Consider the following 23,829-nt stretch of genomic DNA (forward strand, 5'->3'; position numbering starts at 1 on the left):
ACTTTGCCAGGGGCCCTGTCCCCACAAGCTGAGTGAGAGTTACCTGCAACCCAGCAGCTAAGGTATCCCCTGCTGGCCTTTGGGGATACCTTTTACTCTCAGCATGTCTGCTGGCTCTTTCCACAATCTCAGCCTGGAAGGATGCACTAAGCACACCTGTTGAGCCATCCCTGCCTTCCTCTGTCATCAGCTGTGGGCTCTTAGGTTAACATTTTCCCCAAAGGACTTGCAGCCACTTTAAAACTGAGACACCATAAACATTCCTAGCCTTTCCAGGCAATTCAAATACTTGATGAGTTTTAGTGACAATAGTGAAAATGGCATAGACTTAGTTTAGCTTTGGATGAAATTCATTCTAAGTGTGAAACCTGACGCTCAGGGTTCTTGAAGTCTGAAGTCAAATCATTTAAGAAAAAAAACCTCTGGTGTCTGCCTGGTGCATTTGTGGCAGGCCGTGTTGGGCGTCTCTGAGATGACCTGGCACAGGCACTGTGCTTAGGGGGTGCAATTCTTCCAGAGATAGGAGAGGAACGTGGCCACCAGGGAACATCCCCTTCACACCTGCCTCCAGGGGTGGGGGTATCCGGAGGGAGTCAGTTTAACTGGACTTTGGACAAAAGCACACAGGCAGGACAGGAGCAGGAAATCTGGTGACTCGTACCAGGGATGACTCCCAAGGCTGCCCTGTGCCCCCCTCTTCCCACCATGTGCAGAGTGCAACTTCTCCCACTAGGTCCCTCAGCAATCCAAAGAAAAGGACAAGGAAACAGAATCCACCAGAGTAACCTACTCACAGTGGCAAAGCCAGGATTCAATGTCCCAGTTGCTGTTTTTGTCCCGTCAGTGTCCATCTGCCTCTCCTGCACTGCTGAACAGTCTACCTACAGCAGCCTCATCCCTGTTGTCCCTACTGCTACCACCAGAAAAGCAATTCTGCCAGGTGACACGGATGTGGTGGCAAGCAAGACAGAGAAAGTCACTGCCCTCCAAACTCATGAGCCAGATATGCTGAGAAATTAAGGCAGGTAACGTAATGAAGTGATGGGGACGTCCAGGTGGCCTAAGCTGGTTAAGAACCCGCTCCTTGATGGACATGTGAACAAGAACTGAATGCAGATGGGACGGGAAGGGCCCAGAGAGGAAGGGGAGGGAGGAAGGGAACAGAGGATGGAGCAGCGGGGCGCGGGAGAGGCGGGAGCACTGGAAAAAGCTGGGGTTTCTCCCGAGCGCCAGGCGCATCCACAGGGCTTTGGCAGAGACAGTGAAAGAATTCACAATGGTTTTGTTTTTTTTTAAGCGCGCTGCTGCTGTTGCTGAAATAAAGGGCTGTGGGAGTGTCTCCCTGCTAGAAAATCGCTTTCTTGCTTGGGATGCCAGTTTCCAGGGCTGCGGCGTCCGGGCGAGATGGGTCCCAGGAGTTCGGGATCCTTGGGCCCGCGGCGGCACAGTTTCCTGCTGGGGGCGCCAGATTCTCCCGCCGCCTCCGCCCCCGGACCCCGCGCCTCCTCTAGGGCTTTGAGCGCGTCTCCCGGGCCGCCACTGTCTCCACCCGCGCACAACTCCTGCAGGGCTGCGCCTGCTCCTTGAGTAACAGGCTCAGGTCCTGGCAGGACTCGGCGACCCGACATGCTACAATGCGGGAAAGGGCCAAGGTCTGGTTCATCTTTACACCTGACTTTCCAGAGGGCTGTAGGGGAACGAAAGGGACCGCGGGCGTCGGAGCAAGGGCCGAACCCGCGAGGGCCACCCGCCTAGACTGGCCAGGTGCATCTCGTCCATCCCCGGCCATTCTGCCCCCAGCAGGCGAACGACAGCCGAGCGTCCCGCAGACCCCGAGCTGTGCCCTCCAGAGAGCGCCGCGACCACCCCGCCTAGGCCAAACCTTGGCGCCGCACCCTCCAGGGGCCGGTGGCAAAGCTCGCGGTGCAGAGGCACAGGTAGCCCTGGCGCCCGCCCCTCCCCGCACGGGTGACACAGCCGCTCACAGGGCCGGGGGCCAGTTGCCCAGACCCGCCGACCAGGCCCTCGGGACCTACCTGGGCGTGGCGCCGGGGCAGGGCACTGGTGAGCAGGTGTGCTGCGGTACCGCCGCGGCTAGCGCCCAGGGACCTCGGGTAGCCTAGCTCGGGCGGTGAGCGGGGCTCGGCCTCCCCTCCCCGGCGCGAGGGGCGGAGCTTTTGGAGGGGGGAGGGGCGGGGGAGCCCTGCCCGCGGGGTCCCCGCAGGCCTCCCCGGTTGCACGTGGTCCGCGCTCCTTCCTGGGTCTTCACACTATCCGGGCCGGGTAGAGGCGGCTCCTCCCCGGACGTCCCCGAGGCCCGAGGGGCGTCCCGCACCACACCGGCTCCCGGGCGCGCGCGCGGACAGACAAGACACGGGTGCTCAGCGCAGCCTTTACTGCCCGCCACCTTACAGAGGGGGCGCGCTCAGCGCCTCCTCCACCGAGCGGAACTGGGTCAACTGGATCTGGACCTCCACAGTCAGGGGCTCTGGGCGGTACTCGCTGTCCAACATCAGAGTCAAAGATTTTTTCTTTTCTAAAGAAAATAGAAACACGAGCAGATGAGTCCGCAAAGATGAGTGCTCTGGCGGTTCTCGGCCGCTCTGGAAGTGTCCATTTACCCAACCCAAACCACAAGCCTAAATTTCCGTCGTTTAATGCTGAACATTAAATTGCACTTATTAAGTCGCAGCTGTTAAGAGTTTCAAAACTAACTAGGGTTTTTTTCTGCAAACACCATTTTTAATGGGAAGAACATTGACAAACGGTGGATAGTCAGACTTGGATATCTGGCAGCTATTTTCTGTTCTTTTTTTTTTTTTTTTTTGGCCCGGGCTAGGTTTGAACCCGCCACCTCTATGGGACCTGCACCCTACTCCTTGAGCCACAGGCGCCGCCCGACAGCTATTTTCTTAAAAGTGAAATAATTCTGACACGTCAGGGGAAAAACTGAAAGCATTTTGATAAATAAGTTTATAATTGTTGAACTTTAAGCTAGAAATTATAATTTTGAAACATTGCATCTGCCACCATGAATTTACCAGTTTTTCAGTACTTACAGACTTTTCTAATGATATGGGTGGCGATATTACAGAGTGTGATTTTTGGATGATGTATAATGAAATGTGTCAACAGCTGGAAGATCTGCATAACTCCGATAACATGTATTTTACAAATAACCAGTGCATGTTATAAATCATGGATGGTAAAACAGACATTCAAATGCAAAGTAGACCAACAGATTTTAATCTAATTTATGGAAAATTCAATATAGATTGAGTTTTCACATTGTAACAACCTTTAAGAAACTACTACTTGTCAAATTCAGCTTAAGATTAAAGAAGAAAATCCTAGATTGCTGGGCACGCTGGTTCACGGTGGCCTGTAATCCCAGCACTTGGGAGGCCAAAGTGGGTGGATTGCCTGAGCTCACAAGTTGGAGACCAGCCTGAGCAAGAGTGAGATCCTGTCCTTAAAAAAAGAAAAATAGCCAGGTGCTGTGGTGGGTGCCTGTAGTCCCAGCTACCAGGGAGGCAACAGAATCATCTGAACCCAAGAGTTTGAGGTTGCTGTGAGCTAAGATGCCACAGCACTCTACCAAGGGTGACCAAGTGAGACTCTGTCTCAAAAAGAAGAAAGAATAGCTGGCGCCAGTAGCTCAGTGGGTAGGGCACAGACCACATGCATCAGGGCTGGTGGGTTCGAACCCAGCCGGTGCCTGCTAAAAAAAAAAAAAAAAAACCCTGGATTATTTAAAAGCTTATCAAATATTCCCCTCATTACATGTTTGTGTGAAGTTGGATTTTCTTCATACACTTTAATCGTAGCAAAATATCCCAAGCAACTGATTGCAGAAGTAGCCATAAGAATCCTGGTATCTTCAATTAAGCCAGACATTAAAGAGATTTACAAAAATGTACAAAGAAACCTAACATTTTTTTTTTTTGTAGAGACAGAGTCTCACTTTATGGCCCTCGGTAGAGTGCTGTGGCATCACACAGCTCACAGCAACCTCCAACTCCTGGGCTTAAAGTGATTCTCTTGCCTCAGCCTCCCGAGCAGCTGGGACTACAGGCGCCCGCCACAACACCCGGCTATTTTTTGGTTGCAGTTTGGCCGGGGCCGGGTTTGAACCCGCCACCCTCGGTATATGGGGCCAGCGCCTTACCGACTGAGCCACAGGCACCGCCAAAACCTAATATTTTTAAAGACCATCTTATCCCCATATAGACAAGTGTTACAAATCATGTGTCCATATCTGCATGGGTCTTAAAAGTCCAGTAGTGTAAGTCCTTCACCTTTGTTCTTTTTCAAAGTTTTTTGGCTATTTTAGATCCTTTCCAAATGAATTTTAGAATATGCTGATTTCTTTTTGTGTGTTTTTTAAGACAAAGTCTCACTGTGTTGCCCAAGCTAGACTGCAGTGGTCTCAGCCTAGCTCATAGGAACCTCTAACTCCTGGGCTCAAGCCAACTGCCTCAGCCTCCCAAGTAGCTGGCACTACAGGCACCTGCCATAACACCCGTAACACTAGTTTTTCTATTTTAGTAGAGACAGGGTCTCATTCTTGCTCAGGCTGGTCTTGAACTCCTGAGCTCAAGGGATCCACTGGCCTTAGCCTCCCAGAATGCTAGGATTATAGGCGTGAGCCGCCACACTCAGCCAGTATATTATTTTTTCATTAAACAATCAACTACAATTTAGAGAGATATAAGTAATAAGAAGAAATATCTTTACCCACTTAATTACCATTTCCAGTGCACTTCACTTCTTTGTGGATATCAAGATTTCCATCTGGTAGTTTTCTTCTCCTCAAATAATTTCACTTAACATTTCTTGTAGTATAGATGGTGCATTTTTTTCAGCTTTTGTATGTCAGGGACAGTTTTCATTTCACTTTTAGTTTTGGAAAAATATTTTTGGGAAATAATTTTAAGTTGATAGTTACTTTTTCTCTGAGTATTTGGAGATGCTGTGCCACTATTTTCTCAAGTCTGTATTATTTCTGATGACAATTCTGTCATCCTTTGTTCTTCTGTACACAGTGTGTGTGTTTCACTTTGACAGAATTAAAAGTTTTATGTTTACCACTGATTTTAAACAACTTGAATATTAACTACTTTGGTTAGTTGTCTTCATGTTTCTTGTGTTTGAGCTTCATGGAAAATTTTCATCAAATTTGAAAATGTTTCAGCAATTGCTTCTTCAGGTTTTTTTTCTGTCCACTCTCCTTGGGACTCCAATTACATAGATATTATGCCTTTAAATTTGTCTCAAAATTCACTGATGCTCTGTTGTTGTTTTTTTCCTCATTTTTTTTCTGAGTTTAATTTTGTATAATTGGGGTTTTGTTGTTTGTCTTCTTTTTCTTTTTTAAGGGTCTCCCTTTGTCACCCAGGCTGGAGGGCGGTGGCTAAATCATAGCTCACCACAGCCTCCAACTCCAAAGTTCAAATTGCTCAAACAATCCTCCCAACTCAGCCTTCTGAGTAACTGGGATTACTACCACCATGCCTGGTTATTTTTTGTTGTTGTTGTTATTTTTTATTTTTATTTATTTTTATTTTTTTTGAGACAGAGTCTTACTTTGTCACCCTCAGTAGAGTGCCCTGGCATCTTAGCTCACAGCAACCTCAAACTCTCGGGCTTAAGTGATTCTCTTGCCTCAGCCTCCTAAGTAGCTGGGACTACAGGCACCCACCACAATGCCCGGCTATTTTTAGACGTGGGGTCTTGCTCTTGCTCAGGCTGGTCTCGATCCTGTGACCTCAAGCAATCCACCTGCCTCAGCCTCCCAGAGTGCTGGGATTACAGGCATGAGCCACCTTGCCTGGCCCTCTTTTTGTATTCTTATACATACATACCCTTGAATTTTGTTCTAGGCTTAAGTTTGATCCTTTCAGATCTTGTTTTTCATTCCTGATCAAAATTGGTAGTGTTCCCCAGGGGACTGTGCTCAACAAAGCTCATGTATTTTCATGGCTTTACACAACTCCTGTAAGCTGATCCTTTCATTCACTCAGTGTTTGATACCCTGCTATGAATCTATAATGCATGTGCTAGAGATTATGAGACATTTTATAATACTGGCATAACCGCTTACACTAGGTTACAGTGTAGTGGACAAGATGATAATTAAACAAATAATTATACAGATTGATATCTACTTGGTTATCACTGGTAGGTACTGCAGAGGAAAACATGGGACACTATGAAGAATGTGAGGGGGCCACCCTAACCCAGAGGATCAGGGAAGACATCCCTTAAGAAAGGTCACTGAAGCTGAGATGTGACAGATGAAGCAGTAGCTGAGCAAACAGGGTGGCTCAGGTACAGGGTCAGTACTCCAGGTCGATCTCGCAGAGCCTTCATGAAAATATGGGGTTTGTAGTGCAGCCAGCAGGAAATCATGGAAGAATTTTAAGCAGGGGAGTGACTCAACCTGACTGGCAACTGTCTGGGGACTGAAAGGAAGAGGTCACAGCAGCTGCAGGGGAGGCAGGAGGTCTACAAGGAGGCAATTGCCATCGTCTGGTGAAGACCTAGGTGGTATAACTTGGGTGCTGGCAAAGGAGATGAAGAGGGGCAGATTCAAAGCAGGCAGGGAGGAAAAGGGACATGGTTTACCCCCACATATGCAACGCTGAGCTCCCTTCCACCAGAGAGCTTCTCACCCCAAAATTACAAGCCCAGGGTGGGAGCCTTTCCTCATCCCTGTGGTCTCCAAGCTCAGCCTGCTCTGCGTCCCAGGTGACATTCAGGCCCGTCCTTCACACCATCTCTCCTGCTCATTTCTACGTCCCTTATGAATTTTACCTTAGTGTTCTTTCTTGCCTTATGCTTTATTTCTTTTTTTCTTATGTTTTATTTTTAAGGGTAAGTTTTTTTCACTGAGATTTTTAAAAAATCTCAGAACATAAAATTCACCCTTTTGAAATGGACAATTCAGTGGTTTTTAGTATATTCACAATGTTATATAGCTGTCACCATCTCGTTCCAGAATATTTTCATCAGCCCAAGTGGAAACCCTGTCCCTGTCAGACACAGAACCACCGGTCTTCTCTCTGTCTCCATGAACTGACCTGCTCTGGACATGTCCCATGAATGGAATCGTGTATGCAGCCTTTTGTGTCTGGCTTCTTTTACTCAGCATAATGCTTTCAAGGTCGTTCTACACAGTAGCATGCATCAGAATTTCATCCCGTTTCAAGGCTGAGTAATATCCCGTTGTATGGATATGCCACACTGCTTTTCCACTCCTCAGCAGACAGACATTTGGATTGTTTTCCAGTTTGGGACTTCAGAACTATGGACAATTCTGCTGAGATCTTGCCTTATGCTTTTACAACGGGCTCCCAGCTGGTCTCTGTCTCCCGTCTCTCCCTCTAAGCCAGGCAGTACTTTCTAAAACTCAAATCTGAAACATCTCTGTTTCAGATACTTCAGCAGCTTCCTGCTGCCCAGAGAACTATCTGGGCTCCTTAAATGGCAAATTAGGGCTAATGACCAGAAGGTGAGCCAGACGCTGATGAACAGGAGGACCCTGGGCCACTCCAGCCCTGAGCGCTTCCCCCATCGCAGCTCCTGCCCAAGGCACCTCTTCCCACCTGGATCGTGACCCGCAGCAGGCTGCTGTGGTCTAAGGGCTGCAGGTGGACGCAGCCCTTCTACTGGCCAGAAGACTGGCTTCTCCATCCTTCTGTCTCTTTGCTCCCCTATCAGGGCTGCTCTGATAGGTCCTCAGTGACACCCTTTGCCCTCAGTCACTACCTGCAGTGCTTACCTTTTTTGGCACCTTTCTTAACCTTCTTCGCATCCTGAGAGAAAGAACCACAAAATGAGCTGTTTACTAGAGTGGGGAGGCATTGGGTGGCGGTGGTGGACCCCACTCCCTCCAGGGCCTCTGGCTGGTTCAGGGAGGCAGGGGTCCCCTAGTGAGGAGTATGCCCACCCCAGTCCACACCTGAGGAGAACGGTGCCCACTGTGCCTGGGACCCCTTCATGTTCCATCCAGGGAAAGGCCCTGCCAGGCCAGCCTTCCTCCTCCCACAACCTGGGCTGTGCTCCCTTGCCCAACAAGGTTTCTGCCAGGAGGGTGGAGGGTGAAGGCAGAGGCTGAGATCTGTGGCGAGGGCCCCACTATACCCTGGCAAGCGTCAGCCTGTCGGTTTCCAAGGTGCGGATCACCCCAAAGTTACACACAGAGGACACCATGGGCTCCCCTGAGAGCAGGGGCTCCAGGGCCACCAAGCCGCTGCCCAGCACCTGCAGGATGGGTGGGTCCTGGCGGAGCTCCTTGGCAGGCTCTTTCTTCTTCTTGGGCACCTTCTGTTTGGGGAAGAGGCCAGCAACGTGGGGCAAGCCAAGCCGAGGGCTGGTGGCTGGGGGCCTCATGGGCTAAGGGTGCCCCTTACCTTGGCAGCCTCCTTCTCTTTCCCTCCCTTGTCTTTCCCGTCTTTCTCCTTCTTGTCTTTCTGGTCTTTCTCTCCTTTCCCTTTCTTGGCAAGCAAAGGGCTGTCGGTGGCAGGCAGCCCCAAAGGCCAGGAGAGAATCTAGGGACAGGAAGGTGGTCCTGAGTGAGCAGAGGCACAGGTGGGCTGCCGGGCGGGAGCAGGGCTAGGTATGGCCCGAGGGATCCAGGAAAGGGAGGACAGGGGAATGAGTCAGCCGCCTCTGCCTGCCCACCTTCTCCTCCACAATGGTCACAGTGGTCCCTGACAGCAGAAAGGCCTTGAGTGATGTCAGGTCCTTGAGGGTGTGATTCATCTCGTAGTTGCAGGGAATGACGTCAGTCCAGGGCTTGCGGACGGTGCTGAAGAGGACTGTCCTTGGGGAGGGGGAGATGAAGACGGGGGTACATTACCCCGGGGCTGTTGCTGAGAACCAGGGATAAGGCTGTGAGAGGACGTCTGAGAACACCTCGAGCATCACAGCCTATGAAAGAGTGAGACTGGGGACCTGGCCAGCCTCCACACGGCAAAGCACCAGAAGGCCAAGCAGGAATGTGGGCACAGAGGAGAAAGCGAAAGAAAAGGGAGCACAGCCATCCTGCAGGGGCACAACTGTGCCCAATACACCTGACAGAAACAGACCAGAAGTTAAAAACAAAGCTCAAGGCCAGGCCCAGTGGCTCACGCCTGTAATCCCAGCATTCTGGGAGGTCAACAAGGGTGGATTACTTGAGCTCACAGGTTCGAAACCAGCCTGAGCAAAAAAGCCAGACCCCATCTCTACTAAAAATAGAAAAACTGAGGCAAGAAGATCGCCTGAGCCTGGTTGGAGGTTGCTGTGAGATATGACACCACGGCTCTCTACCCAGGACAATAGCTTGAGACTCTGTCTCAAAAAAATAAAGTAAAATAAGCAAATAAATAAAAGAGAAAGACAGGGACTTGATTGACTATGAGGCACCCGAAGGCGCCAAAGGCATAGAGACAGTAGGACGGTGTGTGCCAGGGGATCAGGAAGGAGGAAGGATAATTAGTGCTTAATGGGGACAGAGTTTCAGTTTGGGAGGGTGGCAAAAATTCTGGGGATGGACAGTGGTGATGGTCATGCAATAATGCAAATGTACCTGACACCACTAAATTGTACACTCAAGAAGGGATAAAAAAGACTAAAATTTCATGGTATGCACATTTTAACACACACACAGAAATGGAGAACTCCAGCAATGTAGCAGGGCATTATTCATTTTCACATACTTGAAACCTGGTCTAGTTCCTGGCACACCAAAAGTGATAGACTGTGAATAGACTGATTAATTAAATGAATTAATTGGCCAGGGTGGTGGCTCATGTCTGTAATCCTACCATTCTGGGGGGCCATTGGATTGCCTGAGCTCAGGAGTTCAACACCAGCCTGAGCAAAGTGAGACCTCATTCCTACTAAAACAGAGAAACTAGCCAGGCATAGGGGCGGTTGCCTGTAGTCCCAGCTATTAGGGAGGCTGAGGCAAGAGGATCACTTGAGCCTTGGAATTTGAGGTTGCTGTGAGCTATGATGATACCATGGCACTCAACCCAGGGTGACAGAATGAGACTCTTTTTTAAATAAATAAATAAATATTTATGCCATTGGATTTTTTTTTTTTTTTTTGAGACAGAGTCTCACTATGTCGCCCTTGGTAGAGTACTGTAGCGTCATAGCTCACAGCAACCTCCAACTCTTGGGCTTAAGTCAGTAGTTCTCAACTTTCCTAATGCTGCGAACCTTTAATACAGTTCCTGTGGGTCACAACCCACAGGTTGAGAACTGTTGGCTTAAGTGATTCTCTTGCCTCAGCCTTCTGAGTACCTGGGACTACAGGCACCCACCACAACACCCGGCTATTTTTTTGTTGCAGTTGTCATTGTTGTTGTTTTTTTTTTTTTTTTTTTTTTGGTTTTTGGCCAGGGCTAGGTTTGAAACTGCCACCTCTGGCATATGGGACCGGCGCCCTACTCCTTGAGCCACAGGCGCCGCCCAATTGTCATTGTTGTTTAGCTGGCCCGGGCCAGCTTTGAACCCACCACCCTTGGTGCATGTGGCTGACGCTGTAATCACTGTGCTCCGGGTGCCGAGTCTAATGCCACTGGATTTTAACAGCACACCGAAGAGCAACAATTCTCAGATATAGGTTCAAAAGGGGAAACTATCCTAGCCTAGCCCCAGACTGGAACACAGCCTGACAGCTGGAGTCACGTTAGCATTAGGAGACGATGGCGGCCCAGAAGCAGCATTAAGTGTGAGAAGTGATTTAATATATATTGTTTTAACAACATGATCACTGCCAAAAGACTAATTAACCGTATACTATAACAAATTCAAAGTATGCACAAGTTAAACATTAATAATAACCTGAAGAAAATCAATCACATATTCTAGCACTGAGGAGGGAAAATTTTTTTCTCCCAAAGAGAAGGAGAGCACAGCCAGAGACAAAGTTGGGAGACTGAAATATCATAGCAGGTGAGGCCAATAAAATGATGGGGTCAATCCAGGGCTTACAAACTATGCAAAAGAACTGTGTAATAACAAGTGTTAAAAGGGAAAAATTAAAATGGTGGAAATATATGTGACTATAAAAACTGATTTAAAACTTAGGACAGATAGAAAGGATCTGAGGCTGGGCGCCTGTGGCTCAAGTGACTAAGGCGCCAGCCACATACACCTGAGCTGGCAGGTTCCAATCCAGTCCAGGCTCGCCAAACAACAACGACGCCTGCAACCAAAAAATAGCTGGGCGTTGTGGCAGGTACCTGTAGTCCCAGCTACTTGGGAGGTAGAGGCAGGAGAATTGCTTGAGCCCAGGAGTTGGAGGTTGCTGTGAGCTGTGATGCCACAGCACTCTACCCAGGGTGACAGCTTGAGGCTCTGTCTCAAAAAAAAAAAAAGAAAAGAAAAGAAAGAATCTGAGATTGAATGTAAATAATTGTATTTCCCAGGTTAAGGAAATTTTAGAAATTCCTGAATAAAAAAAAACATAAAAAACCAATCTAGTGATATATAAAAATGATATAGAAATGATATACAAATGGGGAAGAAAAGGTCAATACTCAAAAATCTGTTAGAGAAGTGAATAGAGGAGTTGACACAATCTATCTGCAAACTGTCACCTTCTCCACTGCAGTCATCTTCCTAGCATGTAAACCTGATCTCATTACTCCTCTGCTGAAAACTTTCCATTCATTTCCCCCGAGGAGGAAAGAATCTCATTCTCTATCTGCTTCTCCAGCCCTATCTCATACCAATCTCCACCTTCCTCCATTTCAAGCCTCTTCCTGCCAGTTCCTCCTACGCCTGTGCCCCTGTCTCAGGGCAGGGATTTGCCCTGCACTTCCCCAACGTAGCACATTGTGATTAATATGCGTTCATTTCCCGTAAGTGCCCAGAGCCATCTTGTGTGTTGTCTGCAACTCAGCCTCATGTCTGGATATGGTATGTATGTTGGTGACTGATTTTACCAGTTGTTGAATTAGAGGAATTACAGATAGCAAAATATTTATATGGAAAATACAAAGGCTCACAAATAAACTAAGGAATATAACTTCAAGCAATTAAAAAAGAAAGGTAATGTTGAAGTTCTATTTTAGGAAATGGTTGGACAAACCTGCCTGCTGTGAATAATCATGAAAATGTACAAAACATTAAAATTATTTGTTGAAGGTGCTGAAGAGCTACTGAGTCTGTGAGCATTTTCAGAGCCAGAATGTGAGCAGCCCGGGAGAACAGCCGTGACGGTGCAGACTCGTGCAACGCTCCTACAAGGATGGTTCCATCGCCACCCACGAGTACATCAGCACTGAAATATGGGTGACGTCAGCTCCCTGTATTCTCAACAAGCCTGTATCATTTACTTTCACTTGAGGTTTTAGAAATAACTTTTTTTTTTTTTTTTTTTGTAGAGACAGAGTCTCACTTTACCACCTTCGGTAGAGTGCCATGACATCACAGGACTCACAGCAACCTCTAGCTCTTGGGCTTCCGCGATTCTCCTGCCTCAGCCTCCCGAGCAGCTGGGACCACAGGCGCCCGCCACATCGCCCGGCTATTTTTTGGTTGTAGTTCAGCTGGGGCTGGGTTTGAATCCGCCACCCTCGGTATATGGGGCTGGCGCCCTACTCACTGAGCCACAGGCACCACCCTAGAAATAACTCTTTTAACCCATTTTAAAAGAAGCCAGTTCCTTGACAGCATTAGCAGCAAAACCTGTGTGAGGTTCAGTGACCTAGAATCCAGCCACATCAGGATCTTTAAATACCCAAGCTGTGTTTTCTCTCCTCTGGTAATAAGAAGCAAATAACCACGAAAGCTGATAGCCGGAAGTTTGTAATTAATGAAAGGAAAGAAAGAAGAAAAGAAAGAGAGAGAGAGAAAAAAAAGAATTCTGTCATTATTATATAGGCAGTAGGAAAAAAGTAAAATAAATAAACCAAAACAAAGCTCAATATTTTGAGATTAGTACAAAATCAGTGAATAGAACTTCGATACTATATGAAAACTGACTCTAGGGTTTTGTTTTTTTTTTGTAGAGACAGAGTCTCACTTTACTGCCCTCGGTAGAGTGCCGTGGCGTCACACGGCTCACAGCAACCTCCAGCTCTTGGGCTTACGTGACTCTCTTGCCTCAGCCTCCGGAGCAGCTGGGACTACAGGCACCAGCCACAACGCCTGGCTATTTTTTGTTGCAGTTTGGCCGGGGCTGGGTTTGAACCCGCCACCCTCGGTATATGGGGCCGGCGCCCTACTCACTGAGCCACAGGTGCCGCCCAACTCTAGGGTTTTGTAAGTTTCTTCGTTATCGAAATTAATTCTTTAACAAATAAGAAGTGTGAATCATGTGAAGTTCATGAAAAGAACTAGATTGGACTTATTAAGGAAAGAATGAACATGGTACACAGGTTGGAAAGTCTTTACCACAATTTTATATACCAAAATACATTCTAGAAGGATTAAAAAATTAAACCAAGGCCGGGACAGTGGCTCATTCCTATAATCCTAGCACTCTGGGAGGTCAAGGCGGGTGGATTGCTTGAGCTCAGGAGTTCGAGACCAGCTGAGCAAGAGCGAGACTAAAAATAGAAAAATTACCCAGGCATCATGGCAGGCACATGTAGTCCCAGCTACTGGGGAGGCTGAGGCAAGAGGATCATTTGAACCCAGAAGTTTGAGGTTGTTGTGAGCTAGGCTGAGGTCAGAGCACTCTGCCTCCAAAAAAAAGAAAAAAGTTAAACCAAAAAGGTTTTCAACTCCAAGGGCTGAAATGAGAACAGCTGGTCCATTTATCATCTCTTAGTTGACTCAAGAGAGTCAGTCTCTTAGTTGTTCAGAAAACCTTGGCCGTTCACAGAAGTGGGATTTAGCTGCACTTTGGGTAAAAAGGTCAGGGCTCCAGGAGATTGAACCCTAAACTCAAGTGCATCCCAAGTAGTGAACAGCCTAGGGCCTGAGTGGGCTCTGGGGTGAGACTGAGCCATCAGGATGGGAAAAGGTAGGCAGCAGCATGGTCTAGGCATGCTGCCACCTTGGTGACCCAGCTATCACCTGCTCTTGGTCAGGTTTCCATCCTTACCCTGGGGACGGGAAGAGCCGGGGATCCACACGAGGCCGCAATTTTGCCAGCTCTTCTGCGGAGTCCACCAACCTCGGCAAGGCAGGTGACCTGACTGAGACAATGGATGACACCGACTCTCCCATATCAGCTGACTCAGACTCTACAGACTCTTCAGCAGCCTCTTCCGAGAACTCTTCAGAAAATTCCTCTGCAGCAAATAATTCTGTGCAGGAAGAGGGACTGACGATCTGCAGGGAAGACACAGAAACGTGTCCAAGGCTGGGAATCTCGCTCTACACAGCTGTCGACGTCTGCCTGCGTCTAAAGCATTAGCAAACACACCAATTTAGAAGTTGGGGAGGTTTTATTTTATTTTGTATTTATTTTATTACTGCTTTTTTTTTTTTTTTTGTAGAGACAGAGTCTCACTTTACCGCCTTCGGTAGAGTGCCATGATGTCACAGGACTCACAGCAACTTCTAGCTCTTGGGCTTCCATGATTCTCTTGCCTCAGCCTCCGGAGCAGCTGGGACTACAGGCGCCCACCACAACGCCCGGCTATTTTTTGGTTGCAGTTCAGCCAGGGCTGGGTTCGAACCCGCCACCCTTGGTATATGGGGCTGGCACCCTACTCACTGAGCCACAGGCGCCACCCTTTATTACTGCTTTTTAAATTATGTATTTTATTTTATTTAGTCTCACTCTGCTGCCCTGAGTAGAGTACCGTGGGGTCATAGCTCACAGCAACCTCGAATTCTTGGGCTTAAGAGATCCTCTTACCTCAGCCTCCCAAGTAGCTGGGACTACAGGCACCAGCCGCAACACCTGGCTAATTTTTCTATTTTTATGGTAGAGATGGGGGTCTCACTCTTACTCAGGCTGATCTTGAACTCCTGAGCTCAAGCAATCCAAATGCCTTGGCCTCCTAGAGTGCTAGGATTAGTGAGCCACCACGCCCAGCCTGGAAAGTTTTATTATTATTTTGTTTTGTTTTGTTTTTTCTTTTTGAGACAGAATCTCACTTTGTTGCCCTTGGCAGAGTGCTATGGCGTCACAGCTCACAGCAACCTCAAACTCTTGGGTTCAAGTGATTATTTTGCCTCAGCCTCTTGAGTAGCTGGGACTACAGGCACCCACCACAATGCCTGGCAATTTTTTTACAGATGGGTCTGGCTCTTGCTCAGGCTGGTCTTGAACTCCTGAGCCAAGCAATCCACCCACCTTGGCCTCCCAGAGTGCTAGGATTACAGGCGTGAGCCACTGCACCTGGCCTTTATTTCTTTTTTTTTTTTCTTTTTGTAGAGACAGAGTCTCACTTTATGGCCCTCCGTAGAGTGCCGTGGCATCACACAGCTCACAGCAACCTCCAACTCCTGGGCTTAAGCGATTCTCTTGCCTCAGCCTCCCTGGCTTTTATTTCTTAAAGCCAGTCTTAGGCCAGGCTTGGTGGCTCACACCTATAATCCTAACACTCTTGGAGGCCAAGATGGGTGGATTGCTTGAGCTCAGGAGTTCAAGACCAGCCTGAGCAAGAGTAATACCTCCGAATCTACTCAAAACACACAAAAAATTAGCCAGCTGTTGAGGTGGGCACTTGTAGTCCCAGCTACTTGGGAGGCTGGGGCAGGAGGATCAGTTAAACCCAGAAGTTTGACATTGCTGTGAGCTATGACACGACAGCACTCTATCCTGGGCAACAGAGTGAGACTCTGTCACAAATAAAATATAAATAAATAAATAAAGCCAGTCTTGTTTTTCCTGAAAGCTTTACATTATGAGTGAAAACAAGAGCTTCTGTGTGAGAATGACAGACAGGGTGTCGTCACGTTTCTTCCAGTTGGGTAGTTCCCAAGTGGAGGCAGATGGGAAAAGCTGTAGAGATTGCAGAGAGGGGCTGGAAGCAAGGGGCCCCGTGATGAAATTCTGGGCTGCTCCCTTGTTAAGCCCAGATTTCAAGGGGACAAAGGGAATATGCACAGTTGAGAATTACTCCAGCTGCAAGTAGGGGGCTGATTGAAGCCCTGCTCGGAGTAGGAGCATAAATCAGTTCTACGTCAAAGATTTTCTGGCCCCAAGTAGCAGTTCTGCCTGCATGGGAGACCCAGTAGAACCCCAAGGGGAGCCCACCCATCTCCCAGGGGCAGCCTGGGCACACCTCGGCCAACACGCCTTTGTAGTCGTTCCCTTCGCCTTCCTCATCTTCCACGAAATCGTATGTCACGTAATAGCTGTAGGTGATATAGGGGCCTTCTGGCCCAGGCTCCAGGTCTAAAATAGAGGTATCCAGGACCCCTCTGACATTTCCAATAGTCACCACAAGCTGTGCCTCATGTGCCAAGAAATCTGCAAGGTGGAAGGGGCAGGACTGAGGGACCCATGAAAGCGGAAGAGGACAGCTGGACAGTGGGAAGGAGGGGAAGTCACCAGTCCCAACTCTCCCTCCACACAGGGCTGAGCCTTGGAGCATGGCAGACTTGGGTTCATGTCCCAGCTCTGCCAAGTTCAACTGGAGTGATTTGGGGTAAGTCATTACATCCCACTTAGCCTGGTTTTCCCAATTTGTACAATGGCAGTGATGACCCCTGTATTACAGATAATGGCTACAGAGAGTGCTGGAGATCAAGACTCTACATCATCTCAGCACGTGCCCAGAATGGCAGCAGCTGTCAACATTTTATCTCCGTGACCTTGAGGGCTCCAATGCACCTTGTGACATGGGCCACAAGGGGGTGATCTTAAGCCACCGCAGAAGCCACCCGTCCCCGCACCCCCAACATTTTGTCTCCAAATCCCAATCACAGGGATCAAAACCTGGGGGGAAAATTCTGACCCAGAAGAAATGCTGTATCTGTGGGTCAAATGGGGGAGTGTGAGTCTTCAAGGACAGAGGGGCACAAGGACCCAGGAGGGTGCGGGATAGGCAGAGGCTAGGGCATCCCATGCCACCTCCTCCCTACACACTGTTGGCACCCTCACCGCCATGGAGGCTGAGCCCCCGAAACTGATGCTTCTCATTTGGAGACACGGTGACATCATCCAGCACACAGAGCCTGGACAGGCTATCAATGGTGAAGCCGCGGTAGTAGGGCACTAGGGCCAGCGGGTTCCCCTGCAGCACCAGCAGCCGCAGATGTCTGAGCGTTCTGAGACTGGCCATCATGCCCTGCAGGTCCATCAGGTCATTAAAGCTCAGGTCCAGAGAGACAAGTTTGGGCCTGGAAGGTGAGCAGGACCGTCCAAGGTCAAGATGCCAGGTGAGCGAGGGGGCAATAGCCCTGTGCCCACGACAGCCAGAGCCTGAGGCTAGGGACTCTATCTACCCTCAGCCCACGCAACTAGTCCCACCCTGGACCCAAGTCAACCCAGGGTTGGGAGTGACTTCCTGTACTTTTGTAAAAACTGCCACTCTCACAGTCTGAGACACAGGGAGGCCGTGGCAAGGTGCCTGTGCCTGACTTCATATCATGTGCTCCTGGAAGGGTCTCCAGAAACATGTTCTGAGAGCTGGAACAGCAAGGCCAAGGGGAGGAATGGGGCAACATGGGGATGAGGAGCGTGCATGTGGCTACAGGGCCACAGGACCACAGGACACTCCATCCCTGCCTGGTGACGGGGTGGGGAAAGGAGACCAAGGCTCAGGACAGGGGCAGAGTGGGCTTTCCACTTTCGCACAACAGAAAGCAAACTGATGACAGCTCTGAGAACACACACAAGGAAACTCCAGGGAGTGCCTGTCGGCACCATCTTTCTCGTGCCAGCCAGTTTCCCACCGCTGAACTCTGGCCCCTCCCCTCTCGGTCCCCCCAGAACAGAAGGAGGAAATACAGCGCTGCTGAGATCCCTTTTCACCACGAGCTGTGTGAAGTCTTCCTGCCCCAGCTTCCTCTGATGGCCTTCCATGGTGGCCTCTGACCCCTCACACTTCTCAGATCCAGGATCTTAAGTTTTCTACTGCTCCCCCAGCAAGGAGGTAATGTCAAACATCACCAACTGTACCCTGAACCCCATGAATGCATCAATGTACAAAGTCATGATTTAATAAAAAATAATTAAAAAAAAATCACCAACTGGAAAGTGACTGTTCACACAACTTCTTTTTTTTTTTTTGTTCACACAACTTCTAACAGACTGAATCTTCAATCACAATGGAGTATCTGTTTTTTTTTTTTTTTGAGACAGTTTCATTCTGTCGCCCTGGGTTGAGTGCTGTGGCACAGAAACTCTTAGGTTCAAGTGATCCTCTTACCTCAGCCTCCTGACTAGCTGGGACTAGAGGCACCCACTATGATGCCCAGCTAGTTTTTCTATTTTTAGGAGAAAAATACTCTTACTTGGGCTGGTCTTGAACTCCTGAGCTTAAGCAATCCCCCCACCTGGGCCTCCCAGAGTGTTGGATTACAGGTGCGAGCCACTATGCCCAGGCTGGAGCATCCTAATTAAACTGGAGTTTCAGGGCAGCGCCTGTGGCTCAGTGGGCAGGGTGCTGGCCCCATATACTGAGGGTGGTGGGTTCAACCCAGCCCCGGCCAAACTGCAACAAAAAAGTAGCCGGGCATTGTGGCAGGCGCCCGTAGTCCCAGCTACTTGGGAGGCTGAGGCAAGAGAATCACCTAAGCCCGGGAGTTGAGGTTGCTGTGAGTAGTGTGACACCACAGCACTCTACTGAGGGCCATAAAGTGAAACTCTGTCTCTACAAATAAAAATAATAATAATAAAATAATAATAAACCGGAATTTCATCTCTAGGGCAGGTGTTCTCAATTCAGGGTGATTTTCCCTCTCATGGGACCTTCAATACCACCTGAGGACATTTTTGTCACAACTAGTGGGGAGCTGCTACTGGCATCTACTGGGCAGGGGCCAGAGATGCTGCTCACAGTCCTACAGCACATAGGACAGTCCTCGTAAGGGGTCGGTCAGGCACCAAGGTCAGCAGAGCCCACATCCAAAGACCCTGCTCTAAAGAGTCAGACTTGACTCGGCGCCTGTGGCTCAACCGGCTAAGGCGCCAGCCACATACACCTAAGCTGGTGGGTTCGAATCCAGCCTGGGCCCGCCAAAACAACAATGACGGCTGCAACCAAAAAATAGCCGGGCATTGTGGCAGGTGCCTGTAGTCCCAGCTACTTGAGAGGTAGAGGCAGGAGAATTGCTTGAGCCCAGGAGTTGGAGGTTGCTGTGAGCTGTAATGCTATAGCACTCTACCCAGGGTGACAGCTTGAGGCTCTGTCTCAAAAAATAAATAAATAAAATAAAGAGTCAGACTTACTCCCACTACCTCTTGGGATCTTTCTCAGGGCTTCAATGGGATATTTTTTATATTGGGTTAGGTCTGGAGTTGACAGCCAACAGGGAGTTAAAGAGCAAAGCTGAGTTCTTCACACCACCAGTGCAGTCACCCAAACCCAACGCAGAATCCCTCCCTCTCTCCCTTTGGAGAGTTACCAGTGACTGGAGGAGAGGTACAGACTTTCCAGAGGGCCCTGGAGTTTGTTGTGGCCCAACCCCAAGTGCTGGAGACCCGGCGGGGGCGGGTGAGCGCACAGACACTCCAAGCTGCAGATCTCATTGCCGTAGAGCTCCAGCACCTGGAGACACAGGAGACCTCCATGACCGTGAGGCGCCAAGTCTGTGCTGCCGACTAGGTGCCTTCCTCCTGCCCTGGGAAACTCACAAGAGGAATCATACATTAGTTATGCCCTGCCCACCTGGGTCCATTGGGACTGCCAGGAAGAAACTATTCCTGCAGCAGGTCTTTGGAAGTTTCTTGTCCTTTTGTGACAGAACCTTCAAATTCTGGAAAGAAGGTGATGGTAGAGTGGGTGGGAGGGGACATGCCCAACATGTTGGCACCTTCTCAACTCATGGGAATGTGTCTCTGCAAGAGCCAAAAGGGACCCTAGATGGAATAAGGAATAAACCTAAAGATGACTGAGAATTCTCTTCCTTGCTCATAGCTCTCATCTAAGGCCTCCCTGGTTTTGTCTTGAGCCATGGCATACAGCCTACTTGGGAGTCCCTCCTGCCACTAGTTAACCATTCTCATTTAATTTAATTTGAAGATCATTTTGATATGCTCAGCTAAAGACCAATAAAACCTGGCCTGCATTTCTATTGGGATAAAATATATAAAATTTGCCATTTAAACCATTTTTAGGTGTACAATTCAGTAGCATTACATTCATAACATCATTCCACTGTCAGCACAACTTCCAGAATTTTTCATCACCCGACAGAAACTGTGATCACGCAATAACTCCCCAATGCCCCTTTCTCCCTCCCCAGTAACCTCTAATTACTTTGTCTGTAGAATCTCTGGATCTGCCTCTTCTAGATGTTTCTTGTAAGTAGAATCATACAATATTTGCCCTTTTGTGTCTGGCTATTTTCACTCAGCATATTTTCAAGGTTCATCCATGTTATAGCATTCATTACTACTTCATCCCTTTTATGAATGAAAAATATTCCATTGTGTGGAAATACTACACTTTTTCGTTGTTTATTCATCTGTTTACAGACACTTGGGTCATTTTAACCTTTGGCTATGAACATTGGTGTACAAGGATCTGTTTGAGTCCTTGTCTTCAGTTCTTTTAGGTATGTAAAAAGGAATGAAATGGCTGGGTCATATGGTGAGTCTATGTTTAACTTTTTGAGTAATGAGGCCTATTTAAAGATCCTGGATCTGGGCTGTAGCACACAGCTGCCCTGGCCAAACGTGTGTGTGCAGGATGTTAGAGGGAGCCCTGGCTCAAAGATCCTAAGTCGACCCAGGGCTCCTTCACCTTGAGTGTTGGAGGCAGATTGGCAGCATTGACCTCCTTGATTCGATTGGCACTCAGTATCAAATCTTCCAGCTTTAGAAATTTCAGGAGGTCTTTATCCACCTGGCTCACCTGGAAGAGAAGGAAAAAAACCAAAGCCCTAGTGGGCATGGCAGCACTGGAGCAGAAAGCAAGTCTACATTAGGAAAACAACTCTCCACTCAGAGTCAACTCCCAAGTCCTCCTTCCCCCTAGGCCTTTCTTGGATCATTTTGCCAGGATTCAATGGCCTCTTCCAACCCTTGCCCCTCCTCTAACTGTCAGTGGTGTCTGATTTCCAGGCCAGTATCTTGTGCCCTATATTGGACCTTAAGCCTTTGCAAGGGCAGTCTTCCTTGCTGCCTCTCCCAGAGCCATAGTGGACTCCAGGACTGAATGACTAGCTGGCAATGAAGTCAGTTAAGATCTTCAGGAATCAGCCTGGTTTACACAGAGCAGGGTCAGACCAGAAGCTTTAGTGACCACCCATCAGTCCTCAGTTCTTTGTGGCCTCAAAGACATCAGGGGCCCTTCCTAGCTGGGCCTCTATTCTCTAGGATGACCAACTGCACTGGAGGGGGTTCCTGGGAAATAAAACTTCCAGTGCTAAAACTGAGGAAGTCCCAGTCACTGCATGTAATTCCCCACCTTCTCTGGGAAAAGAAAGCAAAGCAGGGCGACACCTGTGGCTCAGTGGGTATGGCCCTATATACCGAGGGTGGTGGGTTCAAACCCAGCCCCAGCCAAATGCAACAAAAAAATAGCCAGACATTGTGGCAGGCGCCTGTAGTCCCAGCTACATGGGAGGCTGAGGCAAGAGAATCGCCTAAACCCAGAAGTTGGAGGTTGCTGTGAGCTATGACAGCACAGCACTCTACCAAGGGTGATAAAGTGAGACTCTGTCTCTTAAAAGAAAAAAAAAAAAAAGCAAAGCAAAGCTTGGGAAGTCTGAGGCTAAGTTTCTATGCAATTTGGGGTTTATTGATCTAAGCTAGTGGTTCTCAACCTTCCTAATCCCTTGGCCCTTTAATACAGTGCCTGTGGGTGGCGACCCACAGGTTGAGAACCGCTGATCTAAGCAAAGAAGGCTTTTTAGTAACAGAAATTAATATAGTTAGCAGTGGTCAGGCCTGGTGGTTCACGTCTGTAATCCTAGCACTCTGGGAGGCCAAGGCAGGTGGATCACTTGAGCTCAGGAGTTTCAAATCAGCCTGAGCAAGAACCAACTGTAAAAAGGGCGGAGGCATTAGGAAGAAAAAAGTAGCCAGGCATTGTGGTGGGCACACATGTAGTCCCAGCAACTTAGGAGGCTGAGGCAGAAGGATTGCTTGAACCCAGGAGTTTGAGGTAGCTGTGAGCTAGGCTGAAGCCAGGGCACTCTACCCAGGGCAACAAAGTGAGACTCTGTCTCAAAAAATATATATATATGTATTAATATATAATATATTTACATATATATTATACACACACACATAATTAGCAGGATTCCAACCCTCCCTACTCCCACAGTTTAAATGAAGTAAAATCAATATGGACTTTTTGGGAGGCCTTTGCTAGGACCCAGAAGGAGTAATTGCAATGTACTCCAGGAATCAGCTATAGAAGATGAACAGTGGGCTCCCTCCAAAGATGAAGGAAGATACATGGCAAAGAATGACTAGCAGCTGGCCCTGTGTGGTGGACAAGCTGATAAGATTAATTAGACAGAGGACAGGCTGGCCTTGGAATAAGCCCCCAAAGCAGATGGCAGAGTGCTGTGGAGAAGGGCACCCACCCTGCGTCCTCCCTCAGTGGAGTGGCCGTCTGAACATTAGCCCCATAAGCCGGTGCTCACTCCTAGTGCTCACCTCCTTGTCCACCACCCGCAACGACCGGAAGTAGGAGTAGAAAAATGTGTCACTGATCATCAGTGGATTCTGGATGGCCAGTTCTCTCAGAAAATGGTCTTCATCACTCGAATCCTTCAGCAGCGACCAGGGGGAGTGGGGGCTGCGGACCAGGCCCAGCAGGGCCTCCACAGTCTCCTCCTCAGGGCCGGCCTTGTCCACCTCTCTGGGGACCAGCTCCCTCCATGTTCGCCAAGTTTGAGGAAGAAAGCGCGACTTATTCTGCAGTGGTAGAGTGGAGAATTTAGGTGTGACTCAGCCCTCTGAAAGATTCAAACTCTTCAACATTCTCTGTTGACCTTTGGGCCTGGCCGTCCTTTCTTGTGGGGACTGTCCTTTGCACTGAAGGACGGTGAGCAGCATCCCCCGCCTCTGCCCAGTAGACGCCAGTAGCAGCTTGTCACTAGTGTGACAATCAAAAAATGTCCCCAGCTGGTACCTAAAGTCCCACAAGAGGAAAAATCGCCCTAAGCTGAGAACCCCTCAAGTTGCAGCTCCAGAGATGCGCAGATCCAAACCTCCTCTTGGAACCAGGCAGCCCCTGCCCTGAGCCCCCTAGAGCCCTCGGGTCCTCCGCTCAGCCTGCGCTGCCAGCCTCTCTCGCCCTCCGGCTCACTGCGCCCTCCCGGGCCCAGGCCCTCGGCCCTCCGCCTTCACCATGCCTGACCCCTCAGACCCCTCGCACCCAGCTGCCGGTGCCGCACGGGAACTCGCGCAGACACAGCTCCCGTAGGTGCTCTTGCACAGCGGCGCTCACAGTGCGGTTCCCTGACCTGCTGCTCCTGAGAGCCTCCATGCCCGGTTGCCCGGCAACCGCCCGGACGCTCGCTCCTCCAATACCACGCGCTGCGGAGTCCGCGCGTTGCTAAGCAACCACCGGACACCGACCCCCAGCTGTGAGATCGGGGGTGGGGGCGGGGCTCGTGCTCGAACCCGCAGGAGCGCGGCCACCGGCCGCCCCTGGAATCCCGCCCCCGGCTTGGCGAAGAGTAGTAGTTTTCCCTGGAGGGACGGTCTCCGCCCCCAGACCACCTGGGTTTTCTCTTCTGACCTCATCTGTAAAAATGAGATGATAATTCACTGACCCCGCCAGACGATGGGTTTAA

General features: G+C 49.2%; 1 protein-coding gene across 1 annotated transcript; it reads right to left on the bottom strand.

Annotated features, from left to right (window-relative positions):
- Nucleotides 1-2,395: 2,395 nt before the first annotated feature.
- Nucleotides 2,396-23,304, bottom strand: LRRC43 (leucine rich repeat containing 43). Its single transcript, XM_053586988.1, has 11 exons — nt 22,685-23,304; nt 20,820-20,930; nt 19,480-19,622; nt 17,012-17,250; nt 16,191-16,378; nt 14,054-14,283; nt 8,686-8,827; nt 8,415-8,552; nt 8,146-8,328; nt 7,784-7,817; nt 2,396-2,536 (listed from the first exon to the last, which is right to left on the bottom strand). Exons 1-11 carry the CDS (start codon nt 22,742-22,744, stop codon nt 2,409-2,411), a joined length of 1,596 nt encoding a protein of 531 aa, XP_053442963.1. The 5' UTR covers nt 22,745-23,304; the 3' UTR covers nt 2,396-2,408.
- Between the last annotated feature and the right edge of the window lie 525 nt (nt 23,305-23,829).

This window comes from Nycticebus coucang, chromosome 4 (genome assembly GCF_027406575.1).
Source record: "Nycticebus coucang isolate mNycCou1 chromosome 4, mNycCou1.pri, whole genome shotgun sequence".
Taxonomy (NCBI): Eukaryota; Metazoa; Chordata; class Mammalia; order Primates; family Lorisidae; genus Nycticebus; species Nycticebus coucang.

Coding starts and splice junctions, on each gene's coding strand:
- LRRC43 (XM_053586988.1), bottom strand. CDS start 22,744: ATGATCAGTGACACATTTTTCTACTCCTACTTCCGGTCGTTGCGGGTG. Junction 20,931..22,684: donor TGCGGGTGGTGGACAAGGAG/GTGAGCACTAGG, acceptor CTTCTCTTCCAG/GTGAGCCAGGTGGATAAAGA. Junction 14,284..16,190: donor ACAAAGGCGTGTTGGCCGAG/GTGTGCCCAGGC, acceptor TCTTCCCTGCAG/ATCGTCAGTCCCTCTTCCTG.